Here is an 18,387-nt window from a genome sequence, read left to right as displayed (position 1 = left end):
TCATGGTCCGCTACTGGTTAAATCAATGTGCTACAAAACAAATGACCAACAGAAGTGTGCCCACGGTGACATTATACAAGATTGGCTCTAATAGACTCACTAGGAGCCTTCTCCGATAACTTCTGAAGCAGGTGTTTTCCTTTGAACTTTCTAGAAATTCCTTGAAAAAGTGGACCGCAGTCTCATAACCAAGAGAAACAAGATAATAACCAGTCAAAGTAATAAGAATAATGAGTATTTCTTTCGATTCTATGTACTGTTTACACACTCTGATATATCATATCATGGCATGAATCATCTATAAACATAATAATGAGGCTTCATGTGCTTAAAAAAGCCCCCTTAGGAAGGATACATCATCGAGCCTGTCTTAACAGGCTTGACAATACCGGCCTTTTCAAGATCCTCAATGAGATTCACCAACATGAAATCACAGCCCCTGGCAGCACCGAAGCTCATAGTGACAGGCATATACTCCTCCTTGAGTGAAATAGTAGAGTTGTAGGCAATCTCACCAACAGGAACAATCATATCAGGCGTCCCAGCCAAGACGGCGATACGGCCATTGGAGAAGCCTAGAGGGGGAGCGGTTGGGGCACTGTGGAGGTCAGGAATTGTTTTCTGGCCAAACGTTGGAAGTGGGGATGTCAAGAGCTCACCTGAGATAGACATTGCGGTACTGCGTATCTCCCTGAGTATAGGGGTAGAGATAGATGCCCTCAGAACATGTCTTTTTGTCGGCCTTGCCGTATCCATCTGTTTCCCACCAGTTCTTGAAGATGGTCTTGTTTTTCACGGCTTCAGTAAAGGCAAGATCACCGCCGTTATTCTGGCCCCAGGTCCATCGGGCTAGAGGGCCGGGGTTGATGAAGGGTCGGCGCCCTTCGTGCTCCTTTTCGTAGTCTGCGTAGAATGGCAGTGCAAGGGAGCGGTATTGGTCAACGGATGTCAAAAAGGCGTATGTCTGGTTTGATTGATTAGTATGTTATGATACAGTTTGAATATTTCGATGCTCACTGTATTCAACACGTCGTTGATGGCGGGCATTGACGATGGTTGGGTCTTTTCCCATTGCGAAGAAATGTTCACATGCTCACGCTTGGTGGAGAGGAACTCTTCAACCTTGACAACAAATTCCTCAAGCATTGCACCCGCGGAGGTGTTTACGGCGGGGAATGAGGAGTCCTGATAGAATATCTTCTTGGGATATTGCTTGTAGTCAGTGAAGTTCTGGTACCAAGCATGAATGACTTTTGACCAGGTAGCAGCATCACGAGAGAAGACACCAGCTGTATCAAGTGCATGACACAGGGGGATGACATTATCCAGAGAGACGGCGCCGGTAGAAGGACGGTTAGCAAACAGTCCTTGCATACCCCCGGGACTACGCATGGAGCCACCGGTGTCGCTTCCCACAGCGATATCCAGCCAGTCATACGAACCAATACCAGCACCTGGCCCCGAAGACGAGCCACCGGGAGCTTGGTAGCCATCACCCTGAGAGAGATTAGTATTATTATTCGCATGGGAGAAAAGAGACATACCCTCGGGTTGAAAGGACAGTGGAAGTCGACCCAATCAGCAGTGGGGTTATCGCCATTCGCAAATTGAACAGTGCCCATCTTTCCGATCATGATAGCGCCTTGATCAATCAATCGTTGAATTGCGGGACCGGTGGTATTTTGCGGCGAGTACAGATCGTAGTAGGCTCTGTTGCCCCCACTCGTCCGGAGTCCCTTGATGTGGTAAATGTCTTTGACACCCAAGCGTAGCTGAATGCTGTTAGCAAGACACGCAATTAGTAGTACATGGAGTTAACTCACTCCTGCAAGTGGCTTCTTGGTAGTGGGTGTATAGTACAGTCGGGATGGAACAGCGACACTTTTGGTCATTGCACCCTAAATCTCATTAGTTTGACATCACATGAAATTGGATACTCACTACTCACCGATACTGCTGCAGGCAAAGGCTTGAATCCTCCCTTTCCGTCACTCAGAGCGGGCTCGGTAAAGGCAACCTGGTGGTCTGAATAGAGACGGAAAGCTTGGTAAACCTCTCCAGTCTGGGGCGAGAAGAAGTAGGGTCCCTTAGGAAGATCATGCGAAAGTTTGGCAGGTGTCAGATGGGCCTCGGGCTTATAGCGAGGCGAGGCCATGATGACCTTGCTTCCACGCTTCTGCAGAGCTTGATGGATTGAGACATCCGCTTTGCTCCGACCATCTCCGTCGTAGAGCAAGAAAACCGCTGCTTTGAGGTCAATTGAACCGAAAAATGAAAACGAGAAGTTCAGTTTTCACTTACACTGGAGGAACCCAGTCTGGAACACATCATCAGAGGCGGAATAATTTGCAATAGTATCCTTCAAGAGGTCCTTTGTGAACACCGCATCCCCTGTTCGAATAATCGTAATAGGAACAATATCCGCGTTGAATTGGGTGGCATTGAAGTCTGCGGACACGACTATCTTGGAGACAGCCGCGCCTCCGCCATAATAATTGATTCCATTGACTGTGAATAGCTTGCCATCATCGATAGTCTTTGCTGTCGCCGTAGTAATGAGAAGTACTATTGAGGCAGAAACACGCCACAGGCGAGAACCGAAACCCAAAGCCATGATTACCCTTTCAATGCTGTGACGCTGGAATACTGAGGGTCGTCTGCAATAGATATATAGACCGCACGAGGACTATCTCTTAGCCTCTCTTCGACCTTCCTCGGCAACCCCAAACCCCAAATTGTCAGCGATAACGGTGGGGCGCTTCCCCCTCTTTTGGAGTCTTCATGTTGTCTCCGGAGGCCCTGAGAGGCCCAGAGAGCTCTCTAGCCATAGCTCGAGTCTTAGCCTCTGAGACACAACAACGACCGGTAGTTTCCGGCGTTGGGGAACTTGGGGGAGAGATTGGCAGTCTTGGCAGGTGGAGTTGGCGATAATCCAAGTTGATATGACTGTCGACCTCGTCAAATCGCTCAGGGGTTTATGCCATATCGGCAGAGTCAAGAGATAACTCAACATTTGAAGGCTTCCAGTCTCGATACCATCGTCGGGGTCACGTTATGTCTAATTCCTGAGAACTTGTCAGCAAACATAGACCTGAAATACCAGGCATCTATCCACGCCAAGATATCACGAGATCTTCACTCATTCCTCTCAAAGCAGAGGACTCATCGAGTCACGGTAGTCGCAGGTCAGCATCAGACTGGTGAATTCATTGGATTTTCAGCATATACAACAGGTCAGTGGCCCGGCGTGTTGGCGCGGTCAACTGACAGCTTATATCTCCATCGTTATTTCGCGGTGTAATGGTATAAGTTATGCTTGTATGGCAATGACAATGACATCTCGCTAGCTCAGACATATTCACACCTCGGCTTTCTGATGTACATTTCACGTTCTGGTTCAATATTGCATCAGTGTCATGTCCATAGATACTCGATTTCTCTAGTCAGAAAGAGGAAGAGACTCAAGCCCTCGGACCTCTCTGATTGGTCCGAGATCACGGGGTATGAGGCGCCCTAAGCTTATAAAAGGTGAACTGTTCAAGTTCAACTTACTTCTCTTTTATTTCAAGTTGGCAACTGCATTTTGATTCCTTGGCTTTTGAACTCGGTGCAAATTTTCCCCATTGGTGCTCATCAGAAGCCAACCCAGCTTATACGGACCCCACGACTACCACTTGACTCCCACATTACCGCCAACCATGACAGCCACGGGAGGACAGGTCTATGTCCTCACAGGAGCAAATAGAGGACTCGGTCTCGGACTCACCAAAGCACTGCTTGGTCGTCCAGGAAATATTCTCGTGGTGTCCGTTCGCAACCCTGAGGCAGCCGCTACCCTCAAGTCGGACGTCAGAAATGTCACCGTAGGGAAAGACAGTGTTCTTCATATCATCGAGCTGGACTTCAGCACCGCCATTCCCCCACAAGAGATCTTCCAAGCCGTCACCACGATCAGTCCCACGATTTCCCACATCGATGTCTTAATTTGCAACGCTGGATTCGCTGCCCCCATGACCCGCGCTAGTCTCACTTCAGCGGAGGACCTACGCACTTCGTTTGAAGTCAATACCATCGCCCCTCTCATGGTCTTTCAGGCATTTTGGCCTCTGATGAAAAAGTCCCATTCTTCCCCTAAGCTTGTGGTGATTTCATCGTCTGTCGGGTCAATCGCGGAACAAGAGCCTGTTCCCGGAGGTGCCTACGGTCCCAGTAAAGCCGCATCCAACTGGATTACCAAAGCGCTTCATTCTGAAAATGAAGCACATGGTCTTGTCGCATTCGCACTCCATCCGGGCTGGGTGCAGACGCGTGCTGGAGAATTTGTAGCAAAGGAGTGGGGATATTCTGGTAGCCCACCTGTCACTGTTGAGGAGAGCGTGACGGGAATGTTGAAGGTGATCGATGAAGCGACGAGAGAAAACTTCTCTGGTAAATTTGTGACTCAGACTGGAGAGATATTGCCCTGGTAGATTCACATCATCACTATTGAACTGGACTTCAACATTTTTCTAGTATGGATATGCGCATGCCAAAAGAAAACCTCTTTTATATACACAGGTTTCTCGTGGGAGTTTCAGGACTCCCAGGATATCACAGCTTAATCCATTGCCCCATCCACCGCTGATTCAAATCCTTCGCCTCATCCACCAAACCAAGCTCCAAAAGCAACTGAACAGACCCACGAACGGAAGACTGCAAGGAGGAGCTAACCCAAGCATGCGTAGGCGCAGTATGTTCACCAATAAATATGGTGTTATGCTCGGTCTGATGATAAGCAGGAATGTACAGTTTGTGCTGCTCAACATCCGGCCGACACCATGACGTCGCGGTATGTTCATCCTCCAGCCAACAAAGACGCTCGTAATCACCGGTATACAATTCTCGCACTTGCTCGCCATGCAAGCTAACAATGGAATCAAGCACTGTCTGAACATGCTCTTCGTCAGAGAAACTCACGAACCGGTCGCTCCAGTCCCCGCCTCGGTAGTGCATTATCAGACCGGGGCGTGACTCGTTAAGACCGTAGACTGGGTAGTAGAGGGCGCCGACTGGGTCACTTGGGGGCTTGGAGTATCCGCCGAAAATGGGTCGGTCGCCTTTCTCCCAGAATCGCTCGGAGAATAAGAGGGCGACTTTGCAGGCGGATTTGAAGCGAACGCCGGCTTCGCTGATTGCGCGGTCTAGGACTGATGAGAATGTTGGCAAGTCCATGAAGCGGGTCATGGTGAATGGCGCGGCCATGATCGTGTAGTCGTACTCTTTAGATTCAAATGTCCGGTTGAAGACGCTGGGATACCAAGACAGTCGGGTGCGAGTGTTGTTATTGTTGTCCCGAACAGGTTCTAGCTTTCTGATCTTTCGGTTAAGAATGAGCCTGTCGCGAATATGCGGAAGGAAAGCATCAGATAAACGATTGAATCCTCCATCAATACACAGCCATTTTGTTTCTCCCAAGCTGCCCTTTGTGCCATCCAAGCCAAGATTGGAGTTGTGGTGCAATTCATCCCAAAAAACATCGTAGTCGGATGAAGTCCAGATCTCATCTGTGACATTTTCGCTGGCCTTGAAGACATGTCGCATGAAAGCCTGTTCGCTCCAGTCGTCAAGGCCCTCGTCCATGGCAATCTTGTGTGCGTGCCACACATCCTTCTGAAGTGATTTAAGTGTTGTTTCGTTCTTCAAAATCTTGTCCATGGAATTCTGAGTATTGTTGAACTCGGCTGTGGTCATAGCCGGTGCATCCTCCAGATCTGGGTTTGCCTCGACTTCAGCACGCGTTGGGATTCTTCCGTCTGGATGCCGACGAGTTCCCTGAGCGAGTAATTCGTTGGGACTATGTTGGATCCAGGGAATGAACTCGATCTTCCATTGCGAGTCATTTTTGTTCATGTCGTTCAAAATGGTTGCCATTTGGAAGGTCAACTGGTGGTCGGAGTACAGGAGAGTCTCATTGTCGTCTTTGTATGTCACCGAGTATGGCAGCCTCATCGGTCCCATCTCTGCCCATTCCTGTGTGTCTGCAACATATTTGGTTCGAAATCTGCCTCCGACACGGTCACTCGCCTCAATTATCTCCCAGTTGTGCACGCCGACACTGTCTAGCATCAGACCTGTTGCGAGACCAGAGATGCCTCCGCCAACGATTGCGAGTGAGGAATTCTTTGGCGAGCTTCCTGAAATGACTCCCCCATTGGTATCGAGCTTGTCCTTGATCTTGGCCACTCCGTCGAACCATGTTCCAAGTGCATCAAAGTCTTTTAACAACGGGATGTTGGTGTCTGCCGCCGATCGTCTTTTCGGCTTCTTCTGCAGGGATACTGGGCTACTTCTGCCCAAAAGTCTCTGCGCACTGCCTGAGGGATCTCCCCCATAAACAAATACGCAGTGGTGAGTTGCGGCATCCTCAGGAACTGCCCAGACCAGTCGCTGTGGGGGCTGATCTTGAATGGAGAATTGCGCAATGGTTTCCTCTTTTCCAGATGTCTGGCCATCACAGGAAGCATACCTTGACTCAATCAGGCTTGGTGGCTCGCTCAGCCAATCGAGATGAACGTTGGCCAGTTCACCGCGTCGAACCGTGTCAGATGTTGTCACTTTGACAGTCTCTTGCTCGATCGTTCTGGCAAGCCCAGCTAGACCCTGGGCGACTATTGCGGCCACGAGAGACCACTTGCCGAACATTTTCTGAGGATTGAATTGTCCTTTTTACATCTCTTCGCCGGGTTTATATAGCCATTCATATGTGGTAGATCCCTCTTAGACCCTTGAGGACCTTCAGCGATGCCAAGGAAAGTCCGACAATGACAAGTCTGGTATGAAGTTGCAGATCGTCCTCTCGCGAGGCCGAAAAGAGTACCTTTAGGGCACCGTGGGGAAAGCCAATAATATACTCGTATCATTTACCGTGGACCTTGCGGTTCGTTCTCCCATGTTTAATTCCTGCATCACTTATTGTTAGTATAGCGATGGAGAGAGAAAGAAAAAGAGCAAGAGCAAGACAGAAGGAGCTAAGAAGAATTTGGGGGCCAAGACTGGAACACAACATTCCGTCTCTTCTCCTAAACACAGCCAATCCAGTTTCCTGAGATATCTCAGAGCTGCGGATTCCAAGAAAAGAAAGTTCGATTTGGAAACAAGGAAAACCTCCAAAATAGTCATTGGCACTTCATGGGACATCGTTCGCTTTCAAAATGGCAATACCGACCCAGCACCAAAAAAAGTCCTTGTCTTTCAAACTTGCATTCATAGGGCTGGCAGCAAGTCTGTTTGTCTTTCAGGTAGATGCGACATGTCTAGGAGTTGCTCTTCCAGTAAGTTCCTGGTTCGTGTCCGGTTGGTCCATACTAATTGGCGTCGCTAGACAATAGTTGGTGACTTGAAGGGCTCCAGTTTGCAGTCATTCTGGGCAAATCTGGCTTATACATTATGTGGCCTGGTGATGCAGCCAGTCTGGGCAAGTATATCTAATACATTCGGTCGAAAGCCGCCTCTTTACGTCTCTATGGCATTGTTCTTCATTGGCTCCATTGTTTTCGCTATGGCGTCAAGTATGGACATCATCATTGTCGGACGCGTACTCCAAGGTCTCGGCGGGGGAGGGATTGACCTTTTGGCACAGGTTATACTTGCTGATATGACGACGCTGGAGGAGCGCGCGAAATATCTCGGTCTGATGGCCATTCCATCGGCCATTGGCAATATCATCGGGCCTACCCTTGGCGCGCTGTTCTCGACTTATGCGACCTGGAGATGGATTGGATGGATCAACCTGCCACTGCTGGGAGTTGGGACACCCCTGGTGTTTTTCTGCCTAAAACTTCGGCCGATTGAGCTTGATGCCACACTTGCTCAGAACTTAAGTCGCCTCGACTGGGTCGGTATGGTGTTAGTCGTCATTGGAGTCACAATCTTTGTTGTTCCACTGAGTTGGGCAGGATCCTTATATCCCTGGGTTTCCTGGCAGACCCTTGTTCCAATGTTATTGGGAGTTGCGGTGCTCATCATTTTTGTCTTCTACGAAGCAAAGCCAGCAACACCCATTATTCCCCATAGGCTCTATCACACAAAGACAGGAAATGTGACGCTGATAGTAGGCTTCATTCACGGGGTGATCATGGTGTCTTTATTACAATATTTGCCTTTACTCTACCAATCTGTTGAGCTCGAAAGCGCAATCTCATCAGCTGTCTCCCTGCTTCCTACCATCATCATCAGCGTGTTGGTTGCAGCGGCCTCGATGATGATGGTCCCGCTCTTGGGGGGCTATGTGTGGCTTTTACGATTCTCATGGGTAATTGTTACTCTGGGAGCTGGCTTATTGACCCTGCTCGACGTGGGATCTTCGTCTTCGATGCGCTACGGGCTTCCAATTCTCTGGGGGCAGGGGATCGCATTATTACGTCTCAACAATCTTCCAATGCAAGCAAGTGTCAAGAACATCGATGACACAAGTTTAGCTATTGGACAGTTCCAGGCTATTCGTCTCTTCGGGGGTCTTATCGGGCTCACTATCTCGTCTTCGATTTTTAACAATGTTTTCTCGGCTTCAATTTCGGATACTACACCCGAGCTAGTAGGGCCACTGTCGCCATTGAGAGATTCCTCTAATGCTGTCAGCTTCATTGAAAATCTGGGATCACTAGACGCCTCTGTTACAACATTGGATCATGTTTTGAGAGTCTATTTAAAGTGCTTTCGAACGATATTCTACACCATGACTGGCCTGGGCGGGATTGGCTTGTTGAGCTCTGTGTTTATGGAAGAGATTGACCTGAAAGACCGGGGCCTTGGAACCCAGCGCTTTGAGGAATAATCCAGCCGGAAGATAACATGGTCTTTGACGGCAAGGATGCAGTTCAGTACCTGTACAGCAAAATAATGACATTCAAATTGGAACCTATTCTGTAGTAACCAGAAATTGCGTGGCAGAATGGAGAAACAACCCCGACTCCCTACATCATACAAAGCGCCGCGGAAGACGCCAAAATCAAAATAATACACATATCAAAGGCAATATCAACACTACTAGCAGCATTAGTCGGACTGGCAGTAGAGCTAGTTGTACCACTGGCAGATTCGCTAGTTGGATTGCTCGCAGAACTGCTCGCAGAATTACTAGATGTGCTGCTTTCAGGTTTTGTAGCTGTGCTGCTACTGCTGCTACTGCTGCTGCTTTCAGATTCGCTTCCAGCCTTCCCCAGGGTACCACCTTGAACGGATGCCGGTATAGTGCTGAGTTCGGCGGTGGAGGCAGCTTGTTTAAAAGCAGCAAGGGACACCTTGCCATTTGATCTGAGTCAAAAAAAAAGAGAGTCAGTCATCTCAAATTTCAAAGCGAGATTATGCTTACGGTGGATTGATAACCCCAACCATGCCGGCCTGACAGTGCCCAATCTGTCCGCAGTAAAACCAGAGTGGCGTTGTATCGTTGACTGTCAGAGTAAAGACGGTTTCCTGTTGGAGTTAGTCACTCATTTCAGATTGATCCAGGGGTACTCACTGATTCTTTTGTCGTGGGCATGAACCCACTCGAGAAGCTGGACGCACTCAGGGGATGACAGGGATGATCGAAGGAAGCTTGGGTCACGGAATGATTCTGGGGATAGAAATGAAATTCCACCTTCTCTCCTGGGGAGACAGTGAGAGTATTAGGGTTGAATGAAAAACCGTCTTCGCCGACATCGACTTTATGGATACTGGTACTGCTCGAGGCCGCGGCTGTAGTGGTAGAGGATGCGCTGCTGGTCATGCTAGCGTCCTCTGGGCCGTATTGTGCAAGGGCAAATGGAAGCGCAAGGAGAAGGAAGATCATTGCGGTCATCATTGTTGCTGTCCGAGGTCATTCAATGATGTTCGCTGTTGAATTTCCGAAGTATACGAACTAACTCCCTTCATTTTATATCTCAACATCATCGCTACCCCGCGGAATAGCCCTTCTATCCCCAATACTCAAGGCTCTAGACACGAATAGATATCTCGCACAGCCACGGAAATATCGAGCTAAGCTCTGAACCTTCGCACGCGGTAGCTTTGTTAGGTTAATGTGCCAAAAGCTTAAGCCGAACATGGCCCAACGAGGAAACCAACACGGCCTCGGGCTCTACCTTCTCTACATCTCGAGGCTATAAATGTCATTGAATGCGCCGATCCAGAGAACTATCAGCTGATTTGGAAATAGTCCTGGGTTCCAGACCGTGGAGGCGCAGCAGGGAACCTTCGTATTGACCTCAACCCCGAGTGGCTGACCAGTCGACCTCGTTTTGCGAGAACGAGAACGAGAAGATTGTCAACCCAGGGTGCTGATTAGGAATCTCGTAAGTTGCTTCTTTAAGCTAATGTACAATTGGGAAACTTGTGGCATAGAAGTCAAAATTGAACGCTAGGAAATCAAAGGTGAAGATGACGGCAGACCTGGGCCCAGTTGAGATGAGAAGAACTGTGCGACAAGGAGCTGAGTCGTGAATGTCAGCTTATTTATTCAGGAAGCATTTCTCGGTTGAGAACAATTTCAATCATCTGAACTATGATCTGGTATGTTTTCGCGTGGCTCTGGGCTGTCCCTGTGTGGGCTCAGCTCCAGAGCTTCCATCCCCCGGCCACCAGGAAATCTCCTATAGTATCAATGTTCCTACAGAGACAGCCCAGACTGGCTCGGGCTCTATATTCTTCCAGATGAATTCCACTCATCCGGTGCGGTGGTTTGCTCTGGGGCAAGGAATGCAAATGGAAGGGGCCAACATCTTTGTTGCTTACACTTCTGGCGACAAAGTGACAGTATCTCCACGGTCGGGCATAGCGGAAGTTGAGCCGTTGTATAACAAAGACGCCCGAATCGCAATGCTCAATGGCAGTGGTGTACACGATGGGGTCATTACGGCCAACATCCGGTGCGACAGCTGCTTAAAATGGACCGGGGGAACAGAGAATGTCAACAGCTCTTCAAGTTCATGGATCTGGGCAGTGAAGTTTGGAGACTCTTTGAATTCCACCAGTCTATCCGAGTCCATCACCCAACACGATGACAGTGGTGTCGTGTCTGTCGACCTCACGAAAGCAACGGGTGGCAGTTCGGAGAATCCCTTCGCTGATCTGGCCCCAGCGTCTGTTACCAGTGCAAATCCGAGTGATTCTTCCTTCTCAGACATGATCAGTCGGAAACAGACGGCACATGCTGTACTCATGATCTTGGCCTTTGTGATCATGTTCCCTTTTTTCGCGATGGGCCTTCATATCTTCCCAGCCAAGTGGACAGTCCATATCCATGGGCTCAGTCAGCTCTTCACTTTAGCTGTTGCGATTGCTGGTCTCGGTGTTGGTGCTTCTATGGCCAGGGATCTCTCCCTGGTCAACCACTACCATCCCATTATCGGCATGGTGGTTGTCGCGTGCCTCGTTGTGTTCCAGCCTGCCATGGGCGTATTACAGCACCGGTTCTTTCGGAAAACCGGTGGAAAGGGGCCTTTTGCCTATACCCATCGGTGGTTTGGGCGACTCCTGATCATCCTGGGTATTATCAATGCTGGACTAGGATTTCAGCTGGCGCAAGGACCGCGTGGGGCGGTGATTGCGACCAGCGTTGTGGCTGGAGTCATGGCACTGGGGTATGTGACCGTTGTATGGCTTGGACGAAGACCGAGGAGACGAAGTGGAGACTAAAACAAGCCCGAGTGGATCGCCCTGACTGCATAGCGTTAGGGCCGTGGGTAGTGGGAAGTGTAGAACAAACTGCAGAGTTGAGATTCGGACAGTGACATCATCGTCCCCCTGTCTTCTGTTTGTTCGCTGCTTTGCTCTTTCTCTCTCTCTCTCTCTCTTCCAGTCTCCAGGGCATTGAGCTGGCCAAACTCTTGTCTTTGTCTTTCTTTAATAATATCCCTTCTTATAACTTTTGGAATTCTACTTTGGGCGTCAATCCCACCTGACGTCTGTGGCATTTACGCGACATCCACTATAACCTTTTAAGGCATTATAATGCCATTACATACCTTCGCACTCGGTGCAGCACTGACACCCACAGTGCTGCATACTTTGATCAGCCATGTAAGCTGTGATGTGAGGGGAGACTTCGAGGTTCATACTGATTTCGCATGGTAGTATCTGCACCGGAAATCGCTGCACAACAAACCCACCGTCCATGTCACCTACGATGAAGGCATTCAGATTGTGCGCCAATTTCTTTTCTATGCGTCGAAGCATCCCGTCGAAGACCTCCAAGCGTTTACCCGCCAGTGGGTGCCCAGTCCACATTGGGTGAGAACAGAGACAATCACAATCCCCGAAAACTTCCTATCCTCTGCAGGAGATGCGATTGTCAAGCAGCTGGGTCCGAAAGGGGTCAAAAGAGTGGGAGGAGAGAAATGGTGGCAATGGCGTGGGCCATCTGAAGAGTTAAAGGGAGAGTGGATTGAGATGCGCAATCACTACAATGAGACCAAGAAGGCCAACCAGCGCTCCAATCGAGTCATGCTGTATATCCACGGAGGGGCATACTTCTTTGGAAGTGTTGACACCCATCGATATATGATGCAACGCCATGCGCGCAAGATCAAGGGACGTGTATTTGCGCCAGACTACCGTCTCTCGCCACAATTCCCATTCCCATGTGGACTACAAGACTCAATGGCTGCATACTTATGGCTACTGGAGTCATATGAGCCCAGCGAAATTCTTTTGGCCGGTGACTCTGCGGGCGGAGGTATGGCCCTGTCCATGCTGGTCATTATGCGGGACCAAGATATTCCTCTGCCTGCAGGCGCTATCCTGATCTCACCCTGGGTTGATCTGACGCACTCCTTCCCGAGTATTGTTCAGGACAATCCAGGCGATTATATTCCTCCGTGGGGGTTCCGCCACAAACCGTCAACCGCCTGGCCTCCTCCCAATGCCGATGACATTCTGAAGATGAAAAAAATGTCGCAACAACCAGTCGTCACAGCCGAAGATGTCAAGAAAGCAATTCCGGCCCCGAACAGCGAAGCAGAGGAGACAGCCATTCGTGGGTATACTATTCACGAGGGCACCCCTCCAGCGGGACCTGCCTACCCTGGCGAACAGCAGAATCAGGACCCTGCTACCTTGCAGACTGAACCCGACAACATTCATGTTCTGATAGATGGTGAGACCGTTGAATTAAAGGACCAAATTCAAATGTACACGACAAACCAACTTATGTCCCACCCTCTTGTTTCGCCTGTCCTTCAACCCTCGCTCGGTGGCCTTCCTCCCCTTCAGATTCTCAGCGGTGGGGGTGAAATGCTTCGTGATGAGCAGTTCTACGTGGCTCATAAAGCAGCCAATCCGACAGCATATCCGCCTAGCGATGTGTACCTGGATGATAATGATCCCACTCGCGAGACCTTGAACAAATACGCACCAACTTATGTACAGCTTCAGGTGTGGGACGATCTTTGTCATGTGGCTCCCACTCTCAGCTTCACACAGCCTGCCAAGTATATGTTCAGATCTATCTCTCAATTCGGCTCTTGGGCTCTGGCTCGTGCCCAGAAGGGAGAAATCGACATTGTAGACGACTCTATCTTCATGCCCCTCACACCGAGCAGCTCTAGCAGTTCCGAGGAAGGGATGTCCGGACCTCAGGCAGAGACCATCAAATCATCTCGTAAAGAAGGACTTGCGTCCGTCGGCAAAGCAGGTGATCCTTTACCGGCATTCCATGAACACATGATTCGCCAACGTGTGGATAAACATGGACACATTTTCCCACTTGAACCCACTTCTTCATACCCAGTACTCAAAATACCGCCCACCCAGGTCGGTGCGATCAACCCCGAGCTCATTCGAAAGTGGCTGGCAGCCAAGAAAGAGTGGGACATCCGTTTCTCAAAGGAAAAGCTTCGCGTTCAGAGCCGTCGCTTAAAGGAATTGGCGCACGGGTTCCAGGACTTCGACGGCGAATGCCCGCCTTCAAGCTCGCTAGCCGCCCGACGTGCTGCGCCTGGCGTGCTACCAAAGCGCCATGCCAAGAAGAACTATGGTATGATGCTTTGGAGTGGTTGGGGAAGTAAGCATGATGAGCGCACAATGGAAAAAGAACGTCAGGCCACGCAATCAGGCCGCCCTTCAACTCGTCCCAGTTTCGACGCTGGCCAGGCAGGGGCTTGGTCTAGCACTCCACTAACAAACGCTCACGGCAAAAATGCCGCGGATCACGAGCTCAGCAAAGAGAAATCACACGCTAGCGGTCCTACCTCCATTACTTGGAATGAGAAGGAGCAACCCAATAACAATGGAGACGCTGCCACAGATCGTATGTCCACCGACCCGGATTCAGTATCCCGCCCACTATCAGAGATGAGCGGTCCAATCCTCATATTACCTGAGGTGGACAATCGCAAATTCACCGATGAAAATGCAAGCACCAGAGCCCTCTTCCATGCGGCAGGCACTCTCCCTATGAAGTCTGATATATCCTTGTCCAACAGTCGATGCCGACCAGGCTCAGCTGCAGGCTCGGCTACTGGTCGCAGTGAGATGATCTCTGACACTGCCAGCACTATCGGCGGCGACAAGGACTCTGTTGCTCGTATGAACATTGCACCTGATAGTGTTAGCACCCGTGCTGTGCTGGGCGCGAAAGGCGTCATTCCAGTGATGGCGCATGAAAACGGTCGTATGTCTTCTGATACACTCTCAGTTTTCTCTGCAGCTGGTCGTGATTCCATGTCCCAGCGCCCTGAGATGCCTGATAGAGAGGTATTCAAGACCGCCGAAGAAAGCCTTTAGGCTGCCATTTCTGCCATTTACTCTGATATATTTCGGATCTTTCACGTTCTCGTCCTGTCTTTCCAATTTCCCTCGCTTTGATCTATGCCTGAACTGCTCTAGCATAGACATGTTCACCATGTTTAGCTCTACCCTCTGAGCTGCCGTTTCTTTTTGTCTCTAACTTTTGTTTTGATTTTGTATATACCCGATGCTGGCAGTTCTATTCTCGATACTCTGCCACTAATCTGCTTTTGAAAATTGCAGAATGAACACAATCTATACCCCCACAGTAGCAGCCATGATGACTTCTACACAATGAAGCGGCCTTGTCAGTATACCATTCAGTGGAGGTGAGATCAAGTTCTACCATGAATATCCGTAGCGCCTGGCCCGCCACTAGATGATGTAAGTCTAATAATAATAATATACAAAGATGGTAATCTAATATCGTAATCCAACATGTTCCCTTTCAACGCCAATCCAGGCCAATTTTCTTCGCAACCTGCTCCGCGATATCAAGGAAAGCCTGGCGACGAACGCTACGCTCAGCACTCTCTTCCGAAACAACGGTAGGCATACCCCGATCAGCATCCTCACAGACCCGAGCATCAAGAGGGATATCGCCAAGGAAGTCAACTCCAAGTCTCTTACACTCCGCAACGACGCCATGCGTTTCATCGTGGACATGCGGTTGATCCCCATGTGAGAAAATACGACTCTGGTGTCCACACTGCGGACAAGCAAAGAATGCCATGTTACGGACCATTCCGAGCACTGGAACGTCCATGCGTTGGAACATGCCAATTCCGCGCACTGCATCACGAAGTGCGATGTCCTGTGGTGTTGTGACGATGACAGAGCCGTCAATTATGACTTCTTGGTTGATTGTTAGTTGAACATCGCCTGTTCCTGGGGGCAGGTCTAGGATTAGGACATCCAGGGGTCCCCAGGAGACTGAGTGGAGAAGCTGGTGCATTGCTTTGGTGACCATTAGGCCGCGCCATGAGATTGGTGTTGTGTCCATTGGCAGTTCGCCTGTTGTGCTGTCCGCTTGTGTCTGGGGGAGAAGATAGCCCATTGACATGGATTTGAGCCCGTAGTTTGTTAATGGGACGAGGCAATTATCTAGAAGCCATGTAAGTACTTCATCAAATGCGCTTTCATGGGTGGCGAATATGAAAACTTACTTTCATCGAGACGAGGCTCGCCGGAGAGATTGAGAAGAGTTGGTATAGATGGTCCAAAGATATCCGTGTCCAGAATACCTGTCTTAATGCCCCGGCGTGCGAAAGAGAGGGCGAGGTTTACTGAGGTATATCATAAGAGCCTGTCCAATCGAATTGCTCTCTTGGTCTTGCAGTGCAACTTGAGCCGAGCATATTGGTGAAGGTCAAAGGACTAACCTGCTATTGTTGACTTTCCTACACCACCTTTAGCCGACGAAACAGCAACAACTTTCTTGACATCGCGAATCTTTCGCTTTTCGGGGAGATTGCGACGAGAGCGGAATGATGGAGGTGTGCCAGAACGTGGGAGTCCCTGTTTTAAGTCAGCCTCTTAAATCCTTGTCAATTGAGTGGTCTATGTCCCAGCGAGTTTGGGAGAAACTCGATGCACTACTGGACAACAACAGAAGTTCCAAGAATGATGTAAGAACTGACCAATGGATTATCATGTTGGAGAGCCCTGCATGTTGAGAAGAGCCTCACATGCATGGAAGCTCCACGAGCAGGCGATACCAGCATATTGGCAGATACACAGAGCAGATTGTTAATCGACCAAACAATGTATGAATAGAAGTGAAGCTGAAAGGATAAATCATACTGCCAATGCAAGCTCTTACCGCCCAGTACACGGACCATAATGTGGTTACCGCCTTGAACCGCCTTGCGCTAGTCCCAGATAGGCCAGTTGATCCGTTATCCGGAAAAACCGCAAAAAAAAAGTCGCGAAGCAATCTTCTCTTTCTTCATATCAAAGCAACATCATGGCGAAAGGCACACGTTCGCTGGCTGATCAGCTGGCTGATTTTGAGGATCCCACACCCAAGGGTATGACCACTTTTGATCTGTCATCTTTGGGCATAGAATGCTGATTTTCTACCTAGATTTCGATCCCGAGGATATCGAGAATGGTGTCCAGTCAAGCGATGATGAAGATGCCGAGAAGCCTGATGAGAACGCCGGACGAGAGCATTATCAAGCTGTGGGGTGAGTTCTCAATATTCAACAGGGTTCAATGACATACTAATAATTGAATAGCAAAGGAAAGCTCCGCAAGGAAGACCCCGTCGCCCTAGGAAAACAATATGAAGGCGCCCGTGTCAGCAGAGATGCTCTCGGCGCAGACAGCGATGACGATCCTTTCGCGGCTCGCTCTGACGATGACTCCGGCTCCGAGGAGAGCGGATCTGAGCAAGGTTCAGATCTCGGCTCCGAAGTGGATTCTGAAGCAGACGACGACGAGGAGGATGAATTGGATCAGGAGGATTCGGACGAAGAAGAAGACGATGATGAGAGCGAGGAATCCGAAGAGGAAGCGCCCCGCCCCAAGAAGTCCAGCAAGAGCAAGAAGACTTCCGAAATAACTGCCCCAGCCTCAGGCGATCGCGATGAACTCCGCAGATTGATGGCGACAGATCAGAAGTCCATTGCCGCGACAATTTCTTCGGCGGCCAAGGCTGATGCCACCAAGGGCAAGGCTGTCAAGGAGCAGCGCGCCACCTTCGATGCCCTGCTGAACTCCCGTATCAAGCTCCAGAGTGGATTGACGGCTGTGAACAGCATCGCTCTCTTGGGATCTAACGAAAATGGAGACAACGCTGACGGCGACGATGAAATGGTTGACGAGGAAGCGATCAAGTCAGCAGAATCAGCAGCCCTCGCATTATGGTCGACCCTCGAAGGTCTACGATCCGCACTCGCCGATGCCAACTCAAAAGACGATAGCAAGAAGCGCAAGAGACCATCCGCCGCATCTCCCACCACTACCACCGCCTCGCTCTGGGAGCGCATGTCCGAATTGGAATCCGAATCCCTCTCCCACCGCCGCTCCATTCTCGACAAATGGTCCTCCAAGGTCCGCGGCACATCCGCAGCTGGCAATGCCCGTGGCAAGCTTCTTAGCGCTGCAGGCCGCCAGCAAACCATCACAGCCGTCCTCGATGCCCAAGTCGCCACAGAGATCGGCGAACGAACCTCCAAGCGCGCTCGCTCTTCCGACGAGCCAGAGCCCCTCTACGACGATGGCGCTTTCTATCAGTCCCTTCTGCGCGACCTCGTTGAGCAGCGGATGTCTTCCTCTGAGGCTATGACCAATGGTCTCGACTTGCACCATTTGCCCTCCCGTCTGCCCATTCACCCTATCACCGGTATGCGCAACGACAAGGTCAAGCGAGATGTCGATACCCGCGCCTCCAAGGGCCGTAAGATGCGCTACACCGTGCATGAGAAGCTGCAGAACTTCATGGCTCCTGATGACCGGGCGTCGTGGACTATACGCGCGCGCGATGAGTTCTTCGCTTCTCTGCTTGGTCGGACGGCGAGTGGTGTTCTTGGTGAGGGCGATGAGAGTGGCAGCGATGCGGAGGATGATGATCGCGAGGAAGGTGGTTTGCGACTGTTCCGAAGCTAGGTCTGCACATTTACATACATAGGCATTATT

General features: G+C 50.1%; 8 protein-coding genes across 8 annotated transcripts; 4 read left to right on the top strand and 4 right to left on the bottom strand.

The window, feature by feature from the left end:
* Nucleotides 1-342: 342 nt before the first annotated feature.
* Nucleotides 343-2,614, bottom strand: N7511_007524 (uncharacterized protein; the record flags this gene model as incomplete). Its single annotated transcript, XM_057129901.1, has 7 exons — nucleotides 343-598; nucleotides 660-964; nucleotides 1,018-1,497; nucleotides 1,545-1,772; nucleotides 1,824-1,898; nucleotides 1,949-2,244; nucleotides 2,302-2,614. 7 exons carry the CDS (start codon nucleotides 2,612-2,614, stop codon nucleotides 343-345), a joined length of 1,953 nt encoding a protein of 650 aa, XP_056981684.1.
* A 1,084-nt stretch (nucleotides 2,615-3,698) lies between these two features.
* Nucleotides 3,699-4,469, top strand: N7511_007523 (SDR family oxidoreductase; the record flags this gene model as incomplete). Its single annotated transcript, XM_057129900.1, has 1 exon — nucleotides 3,699-4,469. One exon carries the CDS (start codon nucleotides 3,699-3,701, stop codon nucleotides 4,467-4,469), a length of 771 nt encoding a protein of 256 aa, XP_056981683.1.
* Nucleotides 4,470-4,590: 121 nt separating this feature from the next.
* N7511_007522 (flavin monoamine oxidase family protein) lies at nucleotides 4,591-6,681 on the bottom strand (the record flags this gene model as incomplete). Its single annotated transcript, XM_057129899.1, has 1 exon — nucleotides 4,591-6,681. The coding sequence occupies one exon, from the start codon at nucleotides 6,679-6,681 to the stop codon at nucleotides 4,591-4,593; it is 2,091 nt and encodes a 696-aa protein (XP_056981682.1).
* Nucleotides 6,682-7,190: 509 nt separating this feature from the next.
* On the top strand, nucleotides 7,191-8,812 carry N7511_007521 (MFS-type transporter sphD; the record flags this gene model as incomplete). Its single annotated transcript, XM_057129898.1, has 2 exons — nucleotides 7,191-7,310; nucleotides 7,361-8,812. The coding sequence occupies 2 exons, from the start codon at nucleotides 7,191-7,193 to the stop codon at nucleotides 8,810-8,812; spliced, it is 1,572 nt and encodes a 523-aa protein (XP_056981681.1).
* Nucleotides 8,813-9,345: 533 nt separating this feature from the next.
* On the bottom strand, nucleotides 9,346-9,823 carry N7511_007520 (cupredoxin domain-containing protein; the record flags this gene model as incomplete). The annotated part of the gene is made up of 2 exons (XM_057129897.1): nucleotides 9,346-9,453; nucleotides 9,500-9,823. The coding sequence occupies 2 exons, from the start codon at nucleotides 9,821-9,823 to the stop codon at nucleotides 9,346-9,348; spliced, it is 432 nt and encodes a 143-aa protein (XP_056981680.1).
* A 575-nt stretch (nucleotides 9,824-10,398) lies between these two features.
* On the top strand, nucleotides 10,399-14,742 carry N7511_007519 (uncharacterized protein; the record flags this gene model as incomplete). The annotated part of the gene is made up of 3 exons (XM_057129896.1): nucleotides 10,399-10,457; nucleotides 10,482-11,613; nucleotides 12,094-14,742. 3 exons carry the CDS (start codon nucleotides 10,399-10,401, stop codon nucleotides 14,740-14,742), a joined length of 3,840 nt encoding a protein of 1,279 aa, XP_056981679.1.
* A 451-nt stretch (nucleotides 14,743-15,193) lies between these two features.
* Nucleotides 15,194-16,469, bottom strand: N7511_007518 (Mrp/NBP35 family ATP-binding protein; the record flags this gene model as incomplete). The annotated part of the gene is made up of 4 exons (XM_057129895.1): nucleotides 15,194-15,849; nucleotides 15,912-16,031; nucleotides 16,128-16,263; nucleotides 16,386-16,469. The coding sequence occupies 4 exons, from the start codon at nucleotides 16,467-16,469 to the stop codon at nucleotides 15,194-15,196; spliced, it is 996 nt and encodes a 331-aa protein (XP_056981678.1).
* A 242-nt stretch (nucleotides 16,470-16,711) lies between these two features.
* On the top strand, nucleotides 16,712-18,357 carry N7511_007517 (AATF family protein; the record flags this gene model as incomplete). The annotated part of the gene is made up of 3 exons (XM_057129894.1): nucleotides 16,712-16,775; nucleotides 16,832-16,934; nucleotides 16,986-18,357. The coding sequence occupies 3 exons, from the start codon at nucleotides 16,712-16,714 to the stop codon at nucleotides 18,355-18,357; spliced, it is 1,539 nt and encodes a 512-aa protein (XP_056981677.1).
* Nucleotides 18,358-18,387: the final 30 nt, after the last annotated feature.

This window comes from Penicillium nucicola (genome assembly GCF_028828085.1).
Source record: "Penicillium nucicola strain IBT 29836 chromosome Unknown utg000008l, whole genome shotgun sequence".
Classification (NCBI taxonomy): Eukaryota; Fungi; Ascomycota; class Eurotiomycetes; order Eurotiales; family Aspergillaceae; genus Penicillium; species Penicillium nucicola.
The sequence above is the reverse complement of the archived record's forward strand: the minus strand, read 5'-3'. Positions and strand labels throughout refer to the sequence as shown.